A 16,409-nucleotide genomic window follows, 5' to 3' on the forward strand; every position below is an offset into this window, starting at 1 on the left:
ACCACCTCCTAATTCTAGACCTGGAGCCGACACTGCTCATAACAGTCCACCGTGCGCTAAGAAGCATCACAGACAGACCCAACAGACATTACATAAGCGTGGACTACAACTCGAATACAAGTCCAGGCCCTATCTGTCAGGAGCTTTAAATCAGCGGGTGAGCAGACAGCTGATAGGGCGGGGATGAACTCACAGGGCGGGACATCGTGCGGACTGACTGCCCTTTAACTGGAGGATATGCGTGTGCAGGCTGCTGAGTGCGCAGCAGAGAGGGGGCGGGTCAGGTAGGCTGCACAAACACGTCTGTTTCCCCAGATTGTGTGGTATAACTTTCCAAATGTGCCAAAGATATCCGCTATATGCGTGTATGTTGCTTGTAAAGTAGGTCAGTTATTCAATCGTCCGTTGGCTTTTGAATATTTTTTTTATTTCGTCCAATATCAGAAATCGTGAAAAATCTGTTGGCGTGTTTTGAAAGCCTCTTTTAAATCATTTACAGTGGTGGATCTGCTCAGCTCCTCTTTTCGAGAATACAAGCGTACTTTAGTGAGCAGGGCTGTCGTTTCAATCCATGACCTTAGTGGGGTAAACAAAAGTTTTCTAGAATGTTTCGACGTGAGAAAAGGCCGCTGTGGCACCATCTGCTGTTGGAAAAGGTGCTCTGGTGATGTGTTTTATCTTGGCAGCTCTAAAAGGCTGCTCTGTAGTAATGATTATCAAAGGCTATATTGGCAGAACCTCAAATTTCTGCTGCTTTATAAGCCTACTGACCTCCCGATACTGAAGTGAGGTGTATCTATTTACAACAGGAGACTGTATGATTGTTTGCATTCTGCAACCTTACACTGACTGCTGAGTTCCTGAACACTGAAGGTCATCCAGCCAGATTGGTCCAAACTATTTAAAAGTCACAGATTTCCAAATGAAATTCAGCAGCTGGAAATATCCAGATGACAAAAGTTTTTACAGAACTATTTATTTCATGCAATAAATACACATATAGAATTTAAACTGCTGACTGGGTTCTATGAAGACCTTAATGCGGGCTACTCCAATCATTCATTTTTCATGGAAGCATAGACCGTAGAAAATCTAGATCGTGACTAGTTTCTTTACATAAACAACCAAAAACATTTCATCTTGTGTATCCTCAGAACATTTTAGAGGTCGACCGATAAATTGGTTCGGTCGTTTTCTGTGTGTATGTTGGCCACTAATTAAAGGTGCTGAATTCCAAATGACTTTATTTGTTTACATGTTTCTTTCAATTGACAGAAAGAGACAATAATGAGCACAACAAAAGTATCACAAAAAAGAACAATCCCTGTCAAAAATGTTTATATAATGTCTTTATGTTCAAAAAAAAAAAAATAAATATCTGACGATATATTTTTGTCCAATTTTTAAAATCATCACATATCAATATTGGCTTGGACCTCAATCATCCAATATCTTCTTCAGAGATTATTCCTTACAGGAAGCCTTTTATATAGGCTGCAGTTATCTCTCCTCTTATGTGCTGTGTTTTTTTTTTAACCATATTGGTGATAGTTTGCAATGGAGGACTCCATTGATGTTATTCTTCAAGACTATGGCAGGGTCTGTCCCACCAACAGACCCCATCCTGTCCTGACTGCCTGCACAGCTGCTCTGCTCACAGGCCTGTATGGAGTATGGAGGCTGTTTGCTGTGCCTGGATTTCGCAAAATCCCTTGGAACCTCAAGGTGCTTGAGATTTCCCTTATCTAATTTTTACCTTCTAATTTTTTACCTGCATGCTTTGCCTTCTCGCCACTCTTTCCATTACCAAGTGCTGCAGGTTTGTGTGAAAGCCAAGACAGAGCATAATTTGCACTTTAACAATAATTTGCTTTTTCTTTGGAGCACAGTGCTCCGTGCTAACAGTCGTTGTGTTTTATGGAGAACTGCACCATCTTCTACAGTACGTCAGTCTAAAGTGCATTTTGTCCATTGTTGTAGCATAATGGATCATGTACTACTTTTGTTCACTGTCGGTGCAAGATGAACAGGAAAACATGATCACCAGGAGCAGATTATCAGAAGTCGGTGATGCTGAAGACATGTTGTTGCATGGGGAATCTGAATTTGTTCTGACTTTTTAATGTAAAAAGAAGTCGTTTTAAAGCTAATACTAATACCTGAAACATATGATCAACATGTAATTGCTTTTGCGTTTATAATTAACATATATCTGACCTGTGTTTTTTGAATTAATGACATGATGCTTTTATTTTTATCCTGCCAGTTAAACATGCTGTCCGAGAAGGACATTTTACATGATCACAGATTAAACCCTGTTCATCACAGCTGGAGACGAGAGACAGCCCTGCAGAATTCATCATTCAGACAGATGTTGTTCCACTGACAGCGAGTGGGAGATCAGATTCAATGTCATAGTCAAAACACTCAGAAGACTTTACAGTTGTTAACAGAAGTAAATGTAATATGAACCATATGCAGAGATATGTTTTCACATGAAAAAGCAATAATTCATGTTGCTGTAGTGTCGTGATTACTATACTGTGATCTGAATAACTTTACATTTTATTTGAAGTTGTAGTTCTTCCTTTCAGTAGAACTTGTTTATAGGGGGACTGTCAAAAAAATCAGATTAAAGAGACTCATATTGTGACTTGTATTGACTCACTATATGTTTGTACTGTGGTCCAGGTTCCTTATTTGCCCTCCAGTAAAGTCCAGACACTGAACATTATGCAGCTGCTTGAGGGACGAGCGGGTCGCTTAGCAGATCTGGGGTCAGGAGATGGAAGAGTGGTTAGTGAGCTGCAATCGTTTCACAAAAAAACATTAATTTGTGGCCAATAACTGAAGGGAAAATCTGACCCCTGAAACCAGGTGTTTCATGGTTTGAATTCCAGGTGTTTTTAATCTGAGTGTGCCATGTGTGTAGTTTATATTACACCACCAGATTTGATTTTCCAGGTGTTTGCGGCCTCTTCGGCTGGTTTCCAGTGCACAGGGTTTGAGATCAACTCCATTTTAGTGGCCTGTGCCAAGAGCAAGGCCCTCTGGACAGGAGTGCCCTCCAGCCAGGCAACGTTTGTTAAAAAAGACTTCTGGAAGGTAATACCTGAACAACAATTATTGCGGTCCTCAAGCCTTCTCAAAGTAGGTAAATGACCCTATCTTCGTTCGTAGACTGATTTATCTACATACAACAATGTGACTGCTTTCCTTGCTCCAGGAGTGGTGAGTTTTCCTCTGATGAAGAATTATTTATGTATTTGTGTATATATATATACTGTATATAAGTAGCATACATATCACTTGTTCACTAAGTTACTGATTTCATCTTTTGCGATTGGTTTACAGATGGAGGTGCTGGGTGAGAAGCTGTTGAAAGAGCTTCCTGATGATGCCCATGTCATCGCCAGTCGTTTTCCTTTCCCCGACTGGCCACAAAAGTCGTCCTTCGGCTCCGGTCTTGACCAGACTTTTTCTTACAACATCAGCACTGTGCGCTCACATCTGAGAAACATCCCGAAAACAGTGCTCCATTAAGTCACAGTTTTTTGTGTTATTTTCTAGCTCTGTCATCCTCAACAGCACTAAACAGAAAGACAACACACATTTTAGCAGGTAATCAGACACACTTTAGGGAAATCAATTGGTGATACATGCCCGTTACGATCACTGAGCAGAAGGGATACTTTTGAAAGATGTCTTTGAACATTGCAAGGATGAGATGGACTCTCACTTAGCAGGATGTCAGGATGATTTTGACATCACTTATCCCCTGCAGTATTTGTTCAATCTTTGCACAGACTGTGCCTTTGCATTTTACTGACAATCTTGTTGCACCATCATGCGCCGCTATCTAGAATATGACTGTAGAGCTCTTTCTATAAGCACTTCCACTATAATTAATGTTACCTCCTCATCAACACTAATGCACCTCTTTGTTAATGGCTACAAGGATTATGAGGTCAATGTTTTTGTCTCACTTTGCTTTTGATGGGTTGCACTTAGATGCATATGTTGTGTTTATTCAAGAAGGGAATATGTTTCCAGCCCAAGGCCATGCTGAGATCATTCCATCTATCTTCTATCTAGAAAGCCACCTTTTGTTAGACACAAACACGTTTTTATGTTGTGCACGCCACGGTCTAGAATAATTACAGTATGCGTCACCTGACAAAAGACAGTTTAGTCTGAGAACCATGGTTATATGTGTAACCCTCTGTTTGTCTGTTAGCAGTAAAATGAGAGATTTCGTAAAATGTGCTGGAAAGTAAGGCCATTTGCCAATGAACAAGAGATTTCTTTTTGATTCATATTAAAATCATATTAACATAGCGAGATACAGCATTTCTGCCATATTTTCTCATGAACAATGTATTCCTGTGATTTCATTTGGACCGATTCAGACTAAAATGTTCCAAACATTTGGTTTTGTTAAGCAAATAAATTTGGGGGATTGTGCAGCCTTAGTGGAGGAAACTGTTCTCTGTATTACAATATCACTAATGACACTGTCATTTTTCTAATAGTCCATAAGTCATTCAAATATACCTGCAGCTGCGAGCTAGAACACAAATCTTCCACCTCTACAACCTTTCCCTTCATACCACTGCATGATGACGTCTCACATGTCAGTTGCAATACAGTATTCACTTAGTCTTTGGTAAAGGAGAGGCAGAACAGTTTGTAACCTGAACTGTACCTTAAATAGTACCCAACATCTCCAGCTGAGGGTGCTAGTGCTCCAAAGTGAGTTTTGGTGTAAAACCACAGGGTGAGGTGAGCCTGAATAGAATACAGATCATGTTTATCCTCTGCATGGTGGCTATTTTATTGACCAAACGCGTCGGACTTCTAACGCCTTGAATTCTATGTTGCACCAAAATGTAAAAAGCCCATTCACGTGCCTGGATTCCTCAAACAAAATAGGTAAATTATAGAACATTATTGTTTTGTGTGTATGGCGGCTGGTGATGCAAATAATCATTTATATCTTTACACGTTTTTAAATGGCAGAATCCACAGGCTGTTTTGGTTTTTGTCATCCCCTTTTGATTTCCTGTCCGTGCCATCATCAACACCCGTGAACATGCTCGGTAATCGATAGAAGGAAGACCTCATGCTCTCATTTCACACCGTGACGTCAGAGAGAGGGCGGCAGACAGCCGGGTGGGGTGGATGCCAGACTATAAGAACTCAGAGACGGGCTCCGGGCTGCATTCTGAGTGCGGGACGACAAAAACCACCTCTAATGGAAGTACAGAGAAATATCGGGCCCCAACAGACAAACAGCAGCAGCAGCAGCAGCAGCAGCAGCAGCAGCAGTAGTAGTAGTATGTGTGAGGCGACGCAGAAGTCGAGCGAACCTCGGCGAAAGAGAATGGATGAGCGCAGTGCGCCCTCGGAGATGGCCAGGATAATCACTGACCCGGCCACGGGGAAGTGCTACTGCCGTGGAAAAGTTTTGGGAAAGGTAGCGCGAGCATATAATATGTAGTCGCTTTTTTGGGGGGGGTTTCCTTGTAACCTGAAGACGCAGTATGTTAACAGTGTTTTTCCTCTTTCCAGGGAGGGTTTGCAAAATGCTATGAGATGACCGACCTCTCCACCAGCAAAGTTTACGCAGCCAAAATCATCCCGCATGCACGCGTCTCCAAACCTCACCAACGAGAGAAGGTAAGCGCGCACGGCTCCGGTGCCTGTGTGCACTGTTGTGGTTAGACAGCAAATTATCACAAAATTGCCTTTAGTTGCAATCGTGACCATGTTGTGCCTTCCTCTGCTAGATTGACCGAGAAATTGAGCTGCACCGAGCGCTGCACCACAAGCACATTGTGCACTTTTATCACCATTTTGAGGACAAGGAGAACATCTATATCCTGTTGGAATACTGCAGTAGAAAAGTAAGTGCTGTTTGTCACATACTTAAGTGTCCGCACGGTACTTTTAAATTTGGATAACACCTGCATTGCACCTAAAGTCAATGAGGCAGCACTCAGTCTGTCCCCACTGTAAAATACTTCTGTTTTAATTGTATTGTGCAGCAAATCTACATATCTCCCTACAGTTTTTTTACATTAAGGATAATTCACTTTGTTGAGGTGTTCTTCAGAGGTGTTTCTAGAATAATTAAACTTGAGGAATTTCATTTAATCATTTCCTCTCTACATTATGTCTTTTTGCAGTCGTTGGCTCACATCCTGAAGGCTCGTAAAGTGCTTACTGAGCCAGAGGTGCGCTATTATCTAAGACAGATTGTATCTGGACTAAAGTACCTGCATGAACAAGAGATCCTTCACAGAGACCTGAAACTAGGTAAGGAATCTTTACACAGCAGTGACACGCTACAGTGCTGAGACGCTTTGTGCACAATTGTAACGATGCATTCTGTACAGGGGAGGATATCTCTTTTTTTCTTTCTCATACGAACCCACTTCTTTCTCTGTAATCAGTTTATCAAGGGATCTGTGCAATATTTAGCCTTTGATCCTTGGGTGAATATCAATTGCTCATCATCACGGCCCCTTTCTTCCCCACAGGTAACTTCTTTGTGAGTGAGTCGATGGAGCTGAAGGTCGGGGACTTTGGTCTGGCTGCGAAGTTGGAGCCAGCGGGAAACCGGAGGAAGACGATCTGTGGAACTCCCAACTACCTGTCGCCAGAGGTGCTCAACAAGCAGGGCCACGGCTGTGAATCAGACATCTGGGCTCTAGGCTGTGTCATGTGAGTAGGAGAACTGTAAATTCATCATTAGATGCTTAAATGGTTTAGTAACTATCTAAATTATTATTGAATGACAGTCTGCTAATAGATAATCAGTTCAAAAATACACATTGGCATCAAATTCCGTGGTCCATTCCTGTTTAGCCTACAGTCACTTGTCTTTAGTGATGGAACTCGGCTCACTTTTGCCCTCCATCCTGCTCCAGGTACACCATGCTGTTGGGCAGACCACCATTTGAAACCACCAACCTGAAGGAGACGTACAGGTGTATTAGAGAGGCGCGGTATTCCCTGCCCTCCTCCCTGTCGCCACAGTCTAAGCAGCTAATCACCAGCCTGCTAGCCAAGATCCCAGAGGACCGACCTAACCTGGACCACATTCTGAGGCACGACTTCTTCACACAGGTTAGACCCTATTTTCACCTGTCTGTCTGTTTCTGCTCTCTGTCTGTCTCACTAAATGTCACTCTGTAGGAGTATAACAGTGACCCCGCCTTCCCACCACTGACCCACTTTCGTTCCCCACAGGGCTTCAGTCCAGAGCGTCTGCCGGCGAGCTGTTGCCATTCAGCACCAGATTTCCACATCTCAAGTCCCGCCAAAAGCTTCTTCAAGAAAGCTGCCGCTGCGCTCTTTGGGGGGAAGAGAGACAAGGTCAAATACTACGAGACTCTGAGTGAGTATTACATCAGCCTCTGAGCACTTTAAACGCCACCAGTTATGTTTCATTTTGCACAATTGTGGTTGCTACAAGAGGCAGCATTAAATCTAATTCATAAGACGACTTCAAGCTCAATTCACATTTTATTGCTCTGTCAGTTCATGTAGCTGCTGGTTAAGATGTCGTGTCTGTGTGTGTGGGTCATTGCCTTTGATAGATAAATTAACCAAAGAGGAAGAGGAGATCTACAAACTGCAGCATGACCTGGAGAGAACTGTCATCAGCCAACAGCAGAGCAAAAAGATTTCTGAGGTAAGACATTGAATGAATATTCAACACAAAAGAGGATGTTTACAAGAGTGTAGGTGGTGTTGCAGGCACATTATTCATACAGCCATTAAATAAACTGGCGGGGGAATGAGATATCATGTTGAGGAAAATCCAATGAGTCACTCTGATGCAGCACTAAAACTTCACAACAGCACAATTTCAAAGCAAACTAAAGGCACTTATTTTTCAACCTTTTAAAGCCCTCCGCTTTGCATCCGTGGCGTGGGTGACTGCTTAATCATAGTGGGAAGAGATTATCCAAACTCCGAGATTCTAACCCGATTCGTCACCGTTTTCTCACCGTCAGAATGGAAGTCTACTTCCGCCATCTGCCGAGAGCCCCGTTGGCACAGCAACGGAGAGCCAGTCCCCGACGACGCGAGACACCATCCGTCTCATCGTCAGGGGGAGCCTGGGGAGTTGCAGCAGCAGCAGCGAATGTAAGCTCACCAGCCTGGTTTCTCACACACACACACACACACACACAGCCCAGTGATCTCACACAGGCATGAATCGATGTTATGCAATACCCTTTTTATTTTAACCTTCAACTGTAAACCACACGCAAGAAAATAGAGATTTGATGTAACAACTGGAATGCAAAATAATTTCTTGTAATGTAACATAAAGCTAAGTGACGCCCTGTTGTTGCTCCTGAAGGCCTGGAAGACAGCACGACAGGCAGTGTGGCTGAGACCGTTGCAAGCGTGTTGAGGGGATGTCTGGAGAATATGCCTAAAGGTGAGTCGACCTGTTGAAATGATTTTCAAAGCCATGATTTTCAACCTGTACACATTGTGGATCCGATAGTTTCACATTGAAAGCTTTCGCTATACAACTAAAGCTCTTTTCCTGCACTTAACCTTGAATTGTCTAAACAGAGAGACATGTCGATTAAAGGACTCACAAAGAACATGTAGATTCATGCTCCATGTTTAATTTCTTAAAGATGCACTCCCTGATTTTGTTGACACACCCACATTTGCTCCAAGCTCAAGGTTGTCTGTTCTTTAAATCTTCCTTTTTAATTGTAATCAAATCCTCCTCTGTGTTCTCACCTTGCAGCCGATGACATTCCTCAGGGCTCAAACACCTGCAGTCTTCAATGGGTGACTAAATGGGTGGACTACTCCAACAAGTACGGCTTTGGCTACCAATTGTCTGATTACACCGTGGGCGTTCTCTTCAACAACGGCACTCACATGAGCCTCCTGCCAGACAGAAAGTATGCCCCATTCTGTGCTTTCACCACACCCTACCTTCAGTTTGACAGTTACTAGTCACTACATATAATGGACATGGCTTTTTTTCAGCATGCTGTAGTACTTAGTGAGGTTATCACATGAATCACCTTAACTGTTTTCAAGCAAGAGGAATATTTTCAGTCAAGAATACCAATGGATTTTGAATGTCAAGGAAATCCATCTATGTTTGCTCCATTTCTGTAGTGTTTATCTGAGTGGTTGTGTAACTCTGTGTTTATCTCCTTCTCTTCAGGACCATCCATTACTATGCAGAGTTGGGCCAGCGCTCTGTCTTTCCTACTTGCGAGGTTCCTGAACACTTTGTGGGCCAGGTGACTGTGCTCAAGTACTTTTCCCACTACATGGAGGAGAACCTCATGGATGTAAGTAAATCTCTCTATTCACCCACTCCTCTTTACGTAATGTATATCTCTCTTGCTATTATGTGTCTTTGTCTTTCCATCCCCTGAAGCATCAGAGATGGTATCTTTCATGTTGCAGCCTGTCTAATCCTGCTGCATTACTCTTTTGCTTTCTCAGGGCGGGGACCTGGGTAGTATGACGGATGCACACTTGCCCAGACTCTACCTGCTGCAGTGGCTCAAGTCCGACCGCGCCCTCATGATGCTCTTTAACGACGGCACTTTCCAGGTAAACACACAGGAAACAGATCCGTTGCTGGGCATGCTCAAAGCAACACGTTTTAGGTGCAGTGCATAACACAGATCAACAGAGGAGTAGGGTTAGACCACGAATCACATCAGAAAAAAGTTAACTTGCAATGGTCTTTTGCCCAAAATTGATAGAGAATAAACTAATATAACTTTTTTTTTTTTTTTTTTATCTACAAAGATCAACTTTTACCACGACCACACCAAGATCATCCTGTGTTGCCAGAGGGATGAGTACATGCTGACATACATCAACGAGGACCGCGTCTCCAAGACCTTCAAACTCAGCTCCCTGCTGACGTCAGGATGCCCCACCGACCTGCGCGAACGCATGGTGTACTCCCTCAACATGCTTCTGCAGAGGTGCAGCTAAACCTACGATAATGCGCTTTGGACGGCGTTACACAAGAGAAATCTACGCAGTGTGCTACTGCAGTGCTGCAGCGGGACCAGAGTTGTGTGGGAAGGACAAGTTTGAGAATGGACCTGTGAAAAGTTAATTAACATTCCTACACTGTTGCACCTTCATGACTCAGCAGAGGTGCAGGGGGGGGGGGAACAAAATGGTAACACGCAGAGACTGGGGAATGAATTGTAGCACAATGATGGTGGATGGCAAAGGGCTGATTTGTATGTTGATTGTTGGAGAAGAGGAAAGATGGACTATGTTGGTATGAATGTGAACCCCAGCTGTTTCGGGGGGGAAAGAGGGATGTTTGGGGAGAAAAGACGAATGCTGGGCTGGCACCAGCTTAAAGATGTATTGTATAGCTGATGCTGTTTTATAGAGGCAAACCATAAACTGAAGCTCTGAATGTAACCAGAGCTAGACTGTGGAATATTGTAAATGATGTACAGTGTATGTTACAGCCAACCTGTGTGTGTGTGTGTGTGTGTGTGTGTGTGTGTGTGTGTGTGTGTGTCTCTCTTCACACTAACTCTTAAAACTGTGATTTGTTCTCTTTAATGACGGCCGGTATGGCACATTGAGATGGGAACCAGTGGGATGATGAGAGGGAGAGAATTGCATTTAAAAAGAAGAAGGAAAAAAAAACTACCAGGGATTCTTTACGTATCCCTTAAGAGCCATTATCATCATGGTAGAACATGTCCTAAATAACTTATTGTGTGCAAAATAAAAGGTGCAGTATTTATTTAATAATAAAGAGCATTTTCTAAAATAAGAACTACTCCTGAGCACTTGTCCTTCTCATTGATTGTTTGTACCCGTATTTATTTTCAGAAGCACAATTTGCTCCGTCTGCTAAAAGATGTTCGATGTTTACTGCTATTACATTTTCCGAGTGTTCCCTCAAAATAGATGCAATTTAACAAACATGAAAATGAACCATGTCCTTGTTTCATATGTAAGAAGCAGTTCATGTATGGTACGGTGTGATGAGATTTAGAGCAAACAACTCTTATGTGTGGGCTGGTCCAAGTCAAAGCAAGTATTTTCTCTTTAAACTTCCACAGGAAATGGGCACACAGAGATACTTGATAGAGAACATGTTTACAGTGAAGTTGTTTATACTCAAGGTTCACGCTGCTGACTTTTCCTCCGGAGTGATAAATGGAGGATGGCAAAGAGGACTTGACTGTGCAATGTGGCTGACCTTGTCTTACACAAACGGGCGCTTGCTACTTCGCATACAAACGAGGGCACTGATCAACAGAGGCCGTCTTTCTGAACCACCCAGCCGGCCTAATAGTGGCATGCGGCTGTGGAAGGACAGGCAGCCTAATGGAATGACTGTCGTACTATGTCAGTGATTGCATCAGAGCTTTTGAGGTGACGATCATTCTTAGACATCCTTTCACATTCACTGACTGTAACCATGGAAACTAGCAACCACTGACCAAGTTTGGGAGAGTCTGAAATAAATGAAAGCTGGCACGGTTTCTCCTTGCTGAAAGTCGGAGCTCGTGTCATGACACACTACTGATCCGCTTTTCTGCTGTACGCGCTTTGTTCTCCACACGAGTATTTGATCCGGCTGTCCGTTGAACACCTAGTCACCCTCCGCGCTTATGTAATGGTGGAAGTTGAACATGGATGTTTGAGTCATCCCTCTGGATGTTCGCTCAGAATATCTGTGCTCTTCGGAGTTCAATAATGAATGCCTCTCATGCATAAACGGACCCACGCTGACAGAAGCAGCACAGGAAGTAGCCTACAAGAAAGAGCAGAAATTATTCATGACAACACCTCTAGGTCTGTGTGTGCGTACTTTGACAGTAATGGCCCCTGAAATGGATGCTTCAGTCAGACATAAATAGATGTTGTTCATGACGTGAACTTTTCTGGCCTCCGGGGGCATTTTTACCCCTGGTCCTAACATCTGAAGAGGAGTGCAGCATCTCCATCGGATGGATGCAATTGGGATGAACCAAATTAATAACAGACTGCTGCCTCTTTCCAAGCAAGCGAGAGCAATAGTGGCAGCTTCTCTGAGGTTATGTGAGGGGAACTATTACCCAGTCCAGTGTAGATTCAGCTCCTGTGATGATCACTGTAAGCAAACACTCAGGTCAAGTCAGGATCTCTTCTGTGAGTCAGCATTTGTTAGCTCATCAGCTCTATTGGCCTCATGGGAACTTTCTGCACGTCTGATAAGCATAGATAAGCGAATTAAAAAAAACCTGTGGAGTTCAAAAAGCTAATAGTTCACTTGATGTTCTTAGTGTCACTGTCATGTTATAACGCTGCCAGTTTTCAGTATCGCACACACAAAGCTGCTGCTCCTCGGTAATGTCACGTTGACAGTCGGAAAAGTCTTGTGCACGCGGACAGGCTCAGCTTTGGAATGAGTCTAAGCTGGAGTGCCAACGGGTATCTGTATACCTTAGCTTCTATACAGTTCTCTGCAGGCAGTGGAGTGAGTCAGATTGACGCTAAAAGTGATAGTAGGCACATTCTGCCTGAGAAAGAAAAGAAGAAACATGCTTTGATTTGTGCACACGCCGGGAGGCATTGGGGGGTTAGAGGGCCTTTGCATATCAAATGTCAGCACTCCTCCTCCTACTATGTGGACACAAACAGATGTACTATAGAGGGAGCTGGGATGACTGTAGCTTGGCTCATTCTATGCTGTAGCCTACAGTATCGACTGGAGAGATGAGCAATGCACAGCAGTCAAACTTACGTTGCCAGTGCCAATTTAGACAAATACAGTCTTAAATGTAAAATAAATGTGTCCAGAGTGTGTACAAGCACGTAAGAAGGTTTATGTGTGTTTGCTTTTCGACGTACTTCCGTTCCTTTCAGACCAATAAATAAGTTATGTTGAGAATGAGTCACCATGTATGATGCAGTGCATGGCCAATTACGCTCAGTAATGGTCTGTTTCTGGTTTTTTTCTTGTTGAAAATAGAACCTTTTGGATTTATATTTTCTTAATAAATCAAAATGTACAGACAAGTCTGCAGTCAATCAGCACCAAAGAGTAAAGAAGCAAAAAGACAGCGAGGCCTAAAATGAGTGTTATTGCAATACATTGTTTAAACCTCAAACCAAGGATCCTGACTAAAGTAACCAAATGCAATCAATATACACAATTAGCATAAAGCTCTTTGATTATTATTAAATACATGTCGTGGAGGTTTTCTTAATCCAGACATTAATCATACGTGTCAGACTAACTCAGCCGGAGTGACCCGAGATGAACCGTTGCACACAGTCGTCTTCATCTCATGGCCGCTGGACTGTGGCATAAGCTGTCATGTGCTCTGGATGAGCATCATAGTCTGATGTTTATGATAACAGATTGTGCTACGTGTCCTTCCACTGCATCAGCACCCTCCTCTGTGATGTCAGCAGAGAATGTGACTTCCTCGAAAATGGGGTGACGACCTGCTGACTTCTTTAATAAAAACATCCCGTGGTTGTGTGTGGGCAGACAAAGATAAGATTCATGCTGCATGAGCTGCCACAGCAATGAAAAATCCAACACATTGAGCTTTTTCAGCCATTTCCCATGAATAGAAGATATAACACCTTTAGACAATGCAGTGACTGTACTTTGTATCACTAGAATGTCAAATTCCAAGCATTAACAAATACGATGCGATACATACTTTTCCAAATGTAATGATTGTACACCAAATTCAGACATCCAGCACTTCCTCTAGACTCTGCCCAAAGGCTATAGCTAGTATGATAAGGAAACATGCCACAACATCTTATGTTCTGATTGGTCTAAAATATGGAAATCTGGGATGGACTTACTTTGGGCAAGTATCTAACGTTTTTGGATCACATGAAAAATCACACTTTGATCAATAGTCAAAGTCAGGATTTTTGAGAAATGAGGAAAAACGTTTTCTACGCACACATAGTGTATGCACACATACAGTATGTGTGCATAGCTTTGATATTTTACTTGCTGTGAGATCACAAACCAAACACTTAATTTTACTCCTTGTAGTTTGTATAGCCATTTTCTTATCATACTGTACTACATCTAGTCTTTAGGCACATGCACTGCTGTTTTCCCCTAATATATAATGGAGTATGGATCCCTGTGTCTAAAGATTAGATATAGTATGATAAGAAATAATCTTCAGAAAATGTCTTCAGACTTGTGACTCAAGCTGAGAGAACACATCCACCAAAGTAAATTAAACATTTCAGTCGCAGGCACAAACGGGACATTGATAAAGGCCGCTCAGGCAGTCCAGTATTTAGGCCAGATCTGCCTCTTAGTAATATAATAATCATCAACCATATTTCAATACGGTAACAGAAACAACTGCAAAACCTGTCCCCTGGAGTTTTAGCTTTTCGGGTTGCAATTCCTGTGGGAACCAAACCAAAAGTCCTGCAGCATCAACCTCCCCATCCTGTCATTATATAGCATAGTAGTTTTACGGATGATCATTGAAATGCACTGGGTTGGGAGATAATTATTGTTTAAGCTCTTCTAAAGTAGACATTGCATTCCATCCATAGCAGGAAATGAAAGGTTCCCTTTCTCATACTCAAATTCCTCTTTGCAAGGTTTAACTTGTCCGCGAATTAGCTTATCAAGGACATTGTCATGTTTTATTGGTTCCAATGATTGTTTTTCAAAAGCTGTCTGTCTGTCTGTCTTTCTGCCTGTCTGCCTGTCTGTCTGTCTGTCTGTCTGTCTGTCTGCCTGTCTGTCTGTCTGTCTGCCTGTCTGTCTGTCTGTCTATCTGAAAATCTTACCCAAAACTTGATATACAAAGTTCATGTTTGAGCCAGCAGCAAAACACCAACTAGCCTGTTCAAGGCACGTGGTTCAAAGGCTATTTAAGCTGAGCAGTGTTGGTGTCACTAAATGTGGGAAGCGAGGCATTTAGCAAAGATCCGTGAAGTGTGGCAAGTGTTTAAATACAGCCCTGCCTTGTGGAGGGAGGAAACTCCAGAGGCTTCAAAGCAACGTTTCAATCCTGTGACTCATTGAGGATATAGAAGGACAAAGCAAATCCCACACACACACACACACACACACACACACACCATCTCCCTTTGGATTTAGGTGGGGTTTCGTTGCCCAATAAGTTAATAGCTGAATGTTAATTATCTTTTCTCTATCCATGCTGGAGCTTTACAATCTATTACCACTGCTAGATACAGACGTATGTTTCTATGTAACAAAAATGCAATGTGCAAATTGTGTATTTATATATATTTGTCAACATCAATGCTAGCAGATTTGTTGATACAAGGTTGTGACTTAATTCTATGTTACAGCTTCCACCAATGTCCCAGCAGGCCCGCACTCTTTAGAGCCAATAAAACTGCAAACTGTATATTATCCACTCTCCTGAGTTTCAGTAGCTCTGACTGAAGTGAGAAGCTCTACAGCAGCTCTTGTTCTTTGGTAATGGTGTGGTTTGTTCATTTATTACAACAAATTCCTTATTTACTAATCATACAATCATAAAGTTGGAGAAGTTTGGACTACTATAAAGTTCGTTCAGAGACATGTAAGTGACAGGTGTGTGACACAACCCATGCTCCTTTGGCTTTTGCCTTGGTCCGGTAAATGGAAAAAGGTAATGTTATCCAAATTGCCGTCCTCGCAGCATGCACAAGACAGATGCAGAGGCGGACAAAACTGGACTGCGGTGCCGGATGGAGGAGGATCGGCTTCATGATGTCAGCTGGAGGAAGATGAATCTCCACAATCTTTGATGATACTTCAGAGTGCTGGCATTTCCGGACACCAAAACATTTTTGAAGCAGCCTGTGCTGAAGAGGAAAGAAAGGGACATCACATTGTGATTTTTCTTTATTCTTTAAAGGAACAATTTACAGTATGTTCAACTGAATGATTCGTGTGGCAGACAAATATGCTTTCTCTGTGACGCAACCGTCCAACCATACAGAGGGACCATGAACTGGTATCTATTCACACGTTGCTACATTCAGAGTATCAGCTGAATGTTTTCACCGAAAGCAAGGAAAAAAAGAAACGCTTCTCATTACGCAGCTGTAGCTGCTTTGAGAACGACTGAATTAAACATCCTCTCATTTGCAGACAGTGTGTTCAACATATTGCTGCCCTATTTGTGTGTCTAGCTGCTCTCATTCATGAAAACTCTCTTCCTGTTCCCGGCGTGGAGGAAAAAAAAGGTAAAATGCCAGTACAAAGAGGAGGCTGGAGAGTCTGGCATGAGGTTAGCGTGGTAGGGCAGTGTTCCCGGGGATCCGTCTGACAGCCCCATCACAGAGCCAATCAGTGCATCGTCTCTGATAATAGATAGTCAGTCTCCGCTTGCTCTCCCATTGAGCTGAGTGGGAGACAT

General features: G+C 42.8%; 2 protein-coding genes across 2 annotated transcripts; both read left to right on the plus strand.

Moving 5' to 3' along the window:
* Nucleotides 1-212: 212 nt before the first annotated feature.
* On the plus strand, nt 213-5,082 carry LOC116388623 (adenine nucleotide translocase lysine N-methyltransferase). The gene is made up of 6 exons (XM_031856662.1): nt 213-284; nt 1,552-1,725; nt 2,692-2,796; nt 2,965-3,105; nt 3,181-3,231; nt 3,355-5,082. The coding sequence occupies exons 2-6, from the start codon at nt 1,558-1,560 to the stop codon at nt 3,541-3,543; spliced, it is 654 nt and encodes a 217-aa protein (XP_031712522.1). The 5' UTR covers nt 213-284; nt 1,552-1,557; the 3' UTR covers nt 3,544-5,082.
* Nucleotides 5,083-5,165: 83 nt separating this feature from the next.
* Nucleotides 5,166-11,212, plus strand: plk2b (polo-like kinase 2b (Drosophila)). The gene is made up of 14 exons (XM_031856661.1): nt 5,166-5,476; nt 5,572-5,679; nt 5,790-5,906; nt 6,189-6,318; nt 6,543-6,726; nt 6,933-7,131; nt 7,255-7,402; nt 7,605-7,699; nt 8,025-8,157; nt 8,378-8,458; nt 8,783-8,942; nt 9,215-9,344; nt 9,502-9,612; nt 9,814-11,212. Exons 1-14 carry the CDS (start codon nt 5,255-5,257, stop codon nt 10,003-10,005), a joined length of 2,010 nt encoding a protein of 669 aa, XP_031712521.1. The 5' UTR covers nt 5,166-5,254; the 3' UTR covers nt 10,006-11,212.
* Nucleotides 11,213-16,409: the final 5,197 nt, after the last annotated feature.

Source organism: Anarrhichthys ocellatus, unplaced genomic scaffold (assembly GCF_004355925.1).
Source record: "Anarrhichthys ocellatus isolate YVR2014 unplaced genomic scaffold, GSC_Weel_1.0 scaffold17, whole genome shotgun sequence".
NCBI lineage: Eukaryota > Metazoa > Chordata > Actinopteri > Perciformes > Anarhichadidae > Anarrhichthys > Anarrhichthys ocellatus.

Coding starts and splice junctions, on each gene's coding strand:
- LOC116388623 (XM_031856662.1), top strand. CDS start 1,558: ATGGAGGACTCCATTGATGTTATTCTTCAAGACTATGGCAGGGTCTGT. Junction 1,726..2,691: donor AAATCCCTTGGAACCTCAAG/GTGCTTGAGATT, acceptor ACTGTGGTCCAG/GTTCCTTATTTGCCCTCCAG. Junction 3,106..3,180: donor TTAAAAAAGACTTCTGGAAG/GTAATACCTGAA, acceptor CTTCGTTCGTAG/ACTGATTTATCTACATACAA.
- plk2b (XM_031856661.1), top strand. CDS start 5,255: ATGGAAGTACAGAGAAATATCGGGCCCCAACAGACAAACAGCAGCAGC. Junction 8,459..8,782: donor TCTGGAGAATATGCCTAAAG/GTGAGTCGACCT, acceptor CTCACCTTGCAG/CCGATGACATTCCTCAGGGC. Junction 9,345..9,501: donor TGGAGGAGAACCTCATGGAT/GTAAGTAAATCT, acceptor TTGCTTTCTCAG/GGCGGGGACCTGGGTAGTAT.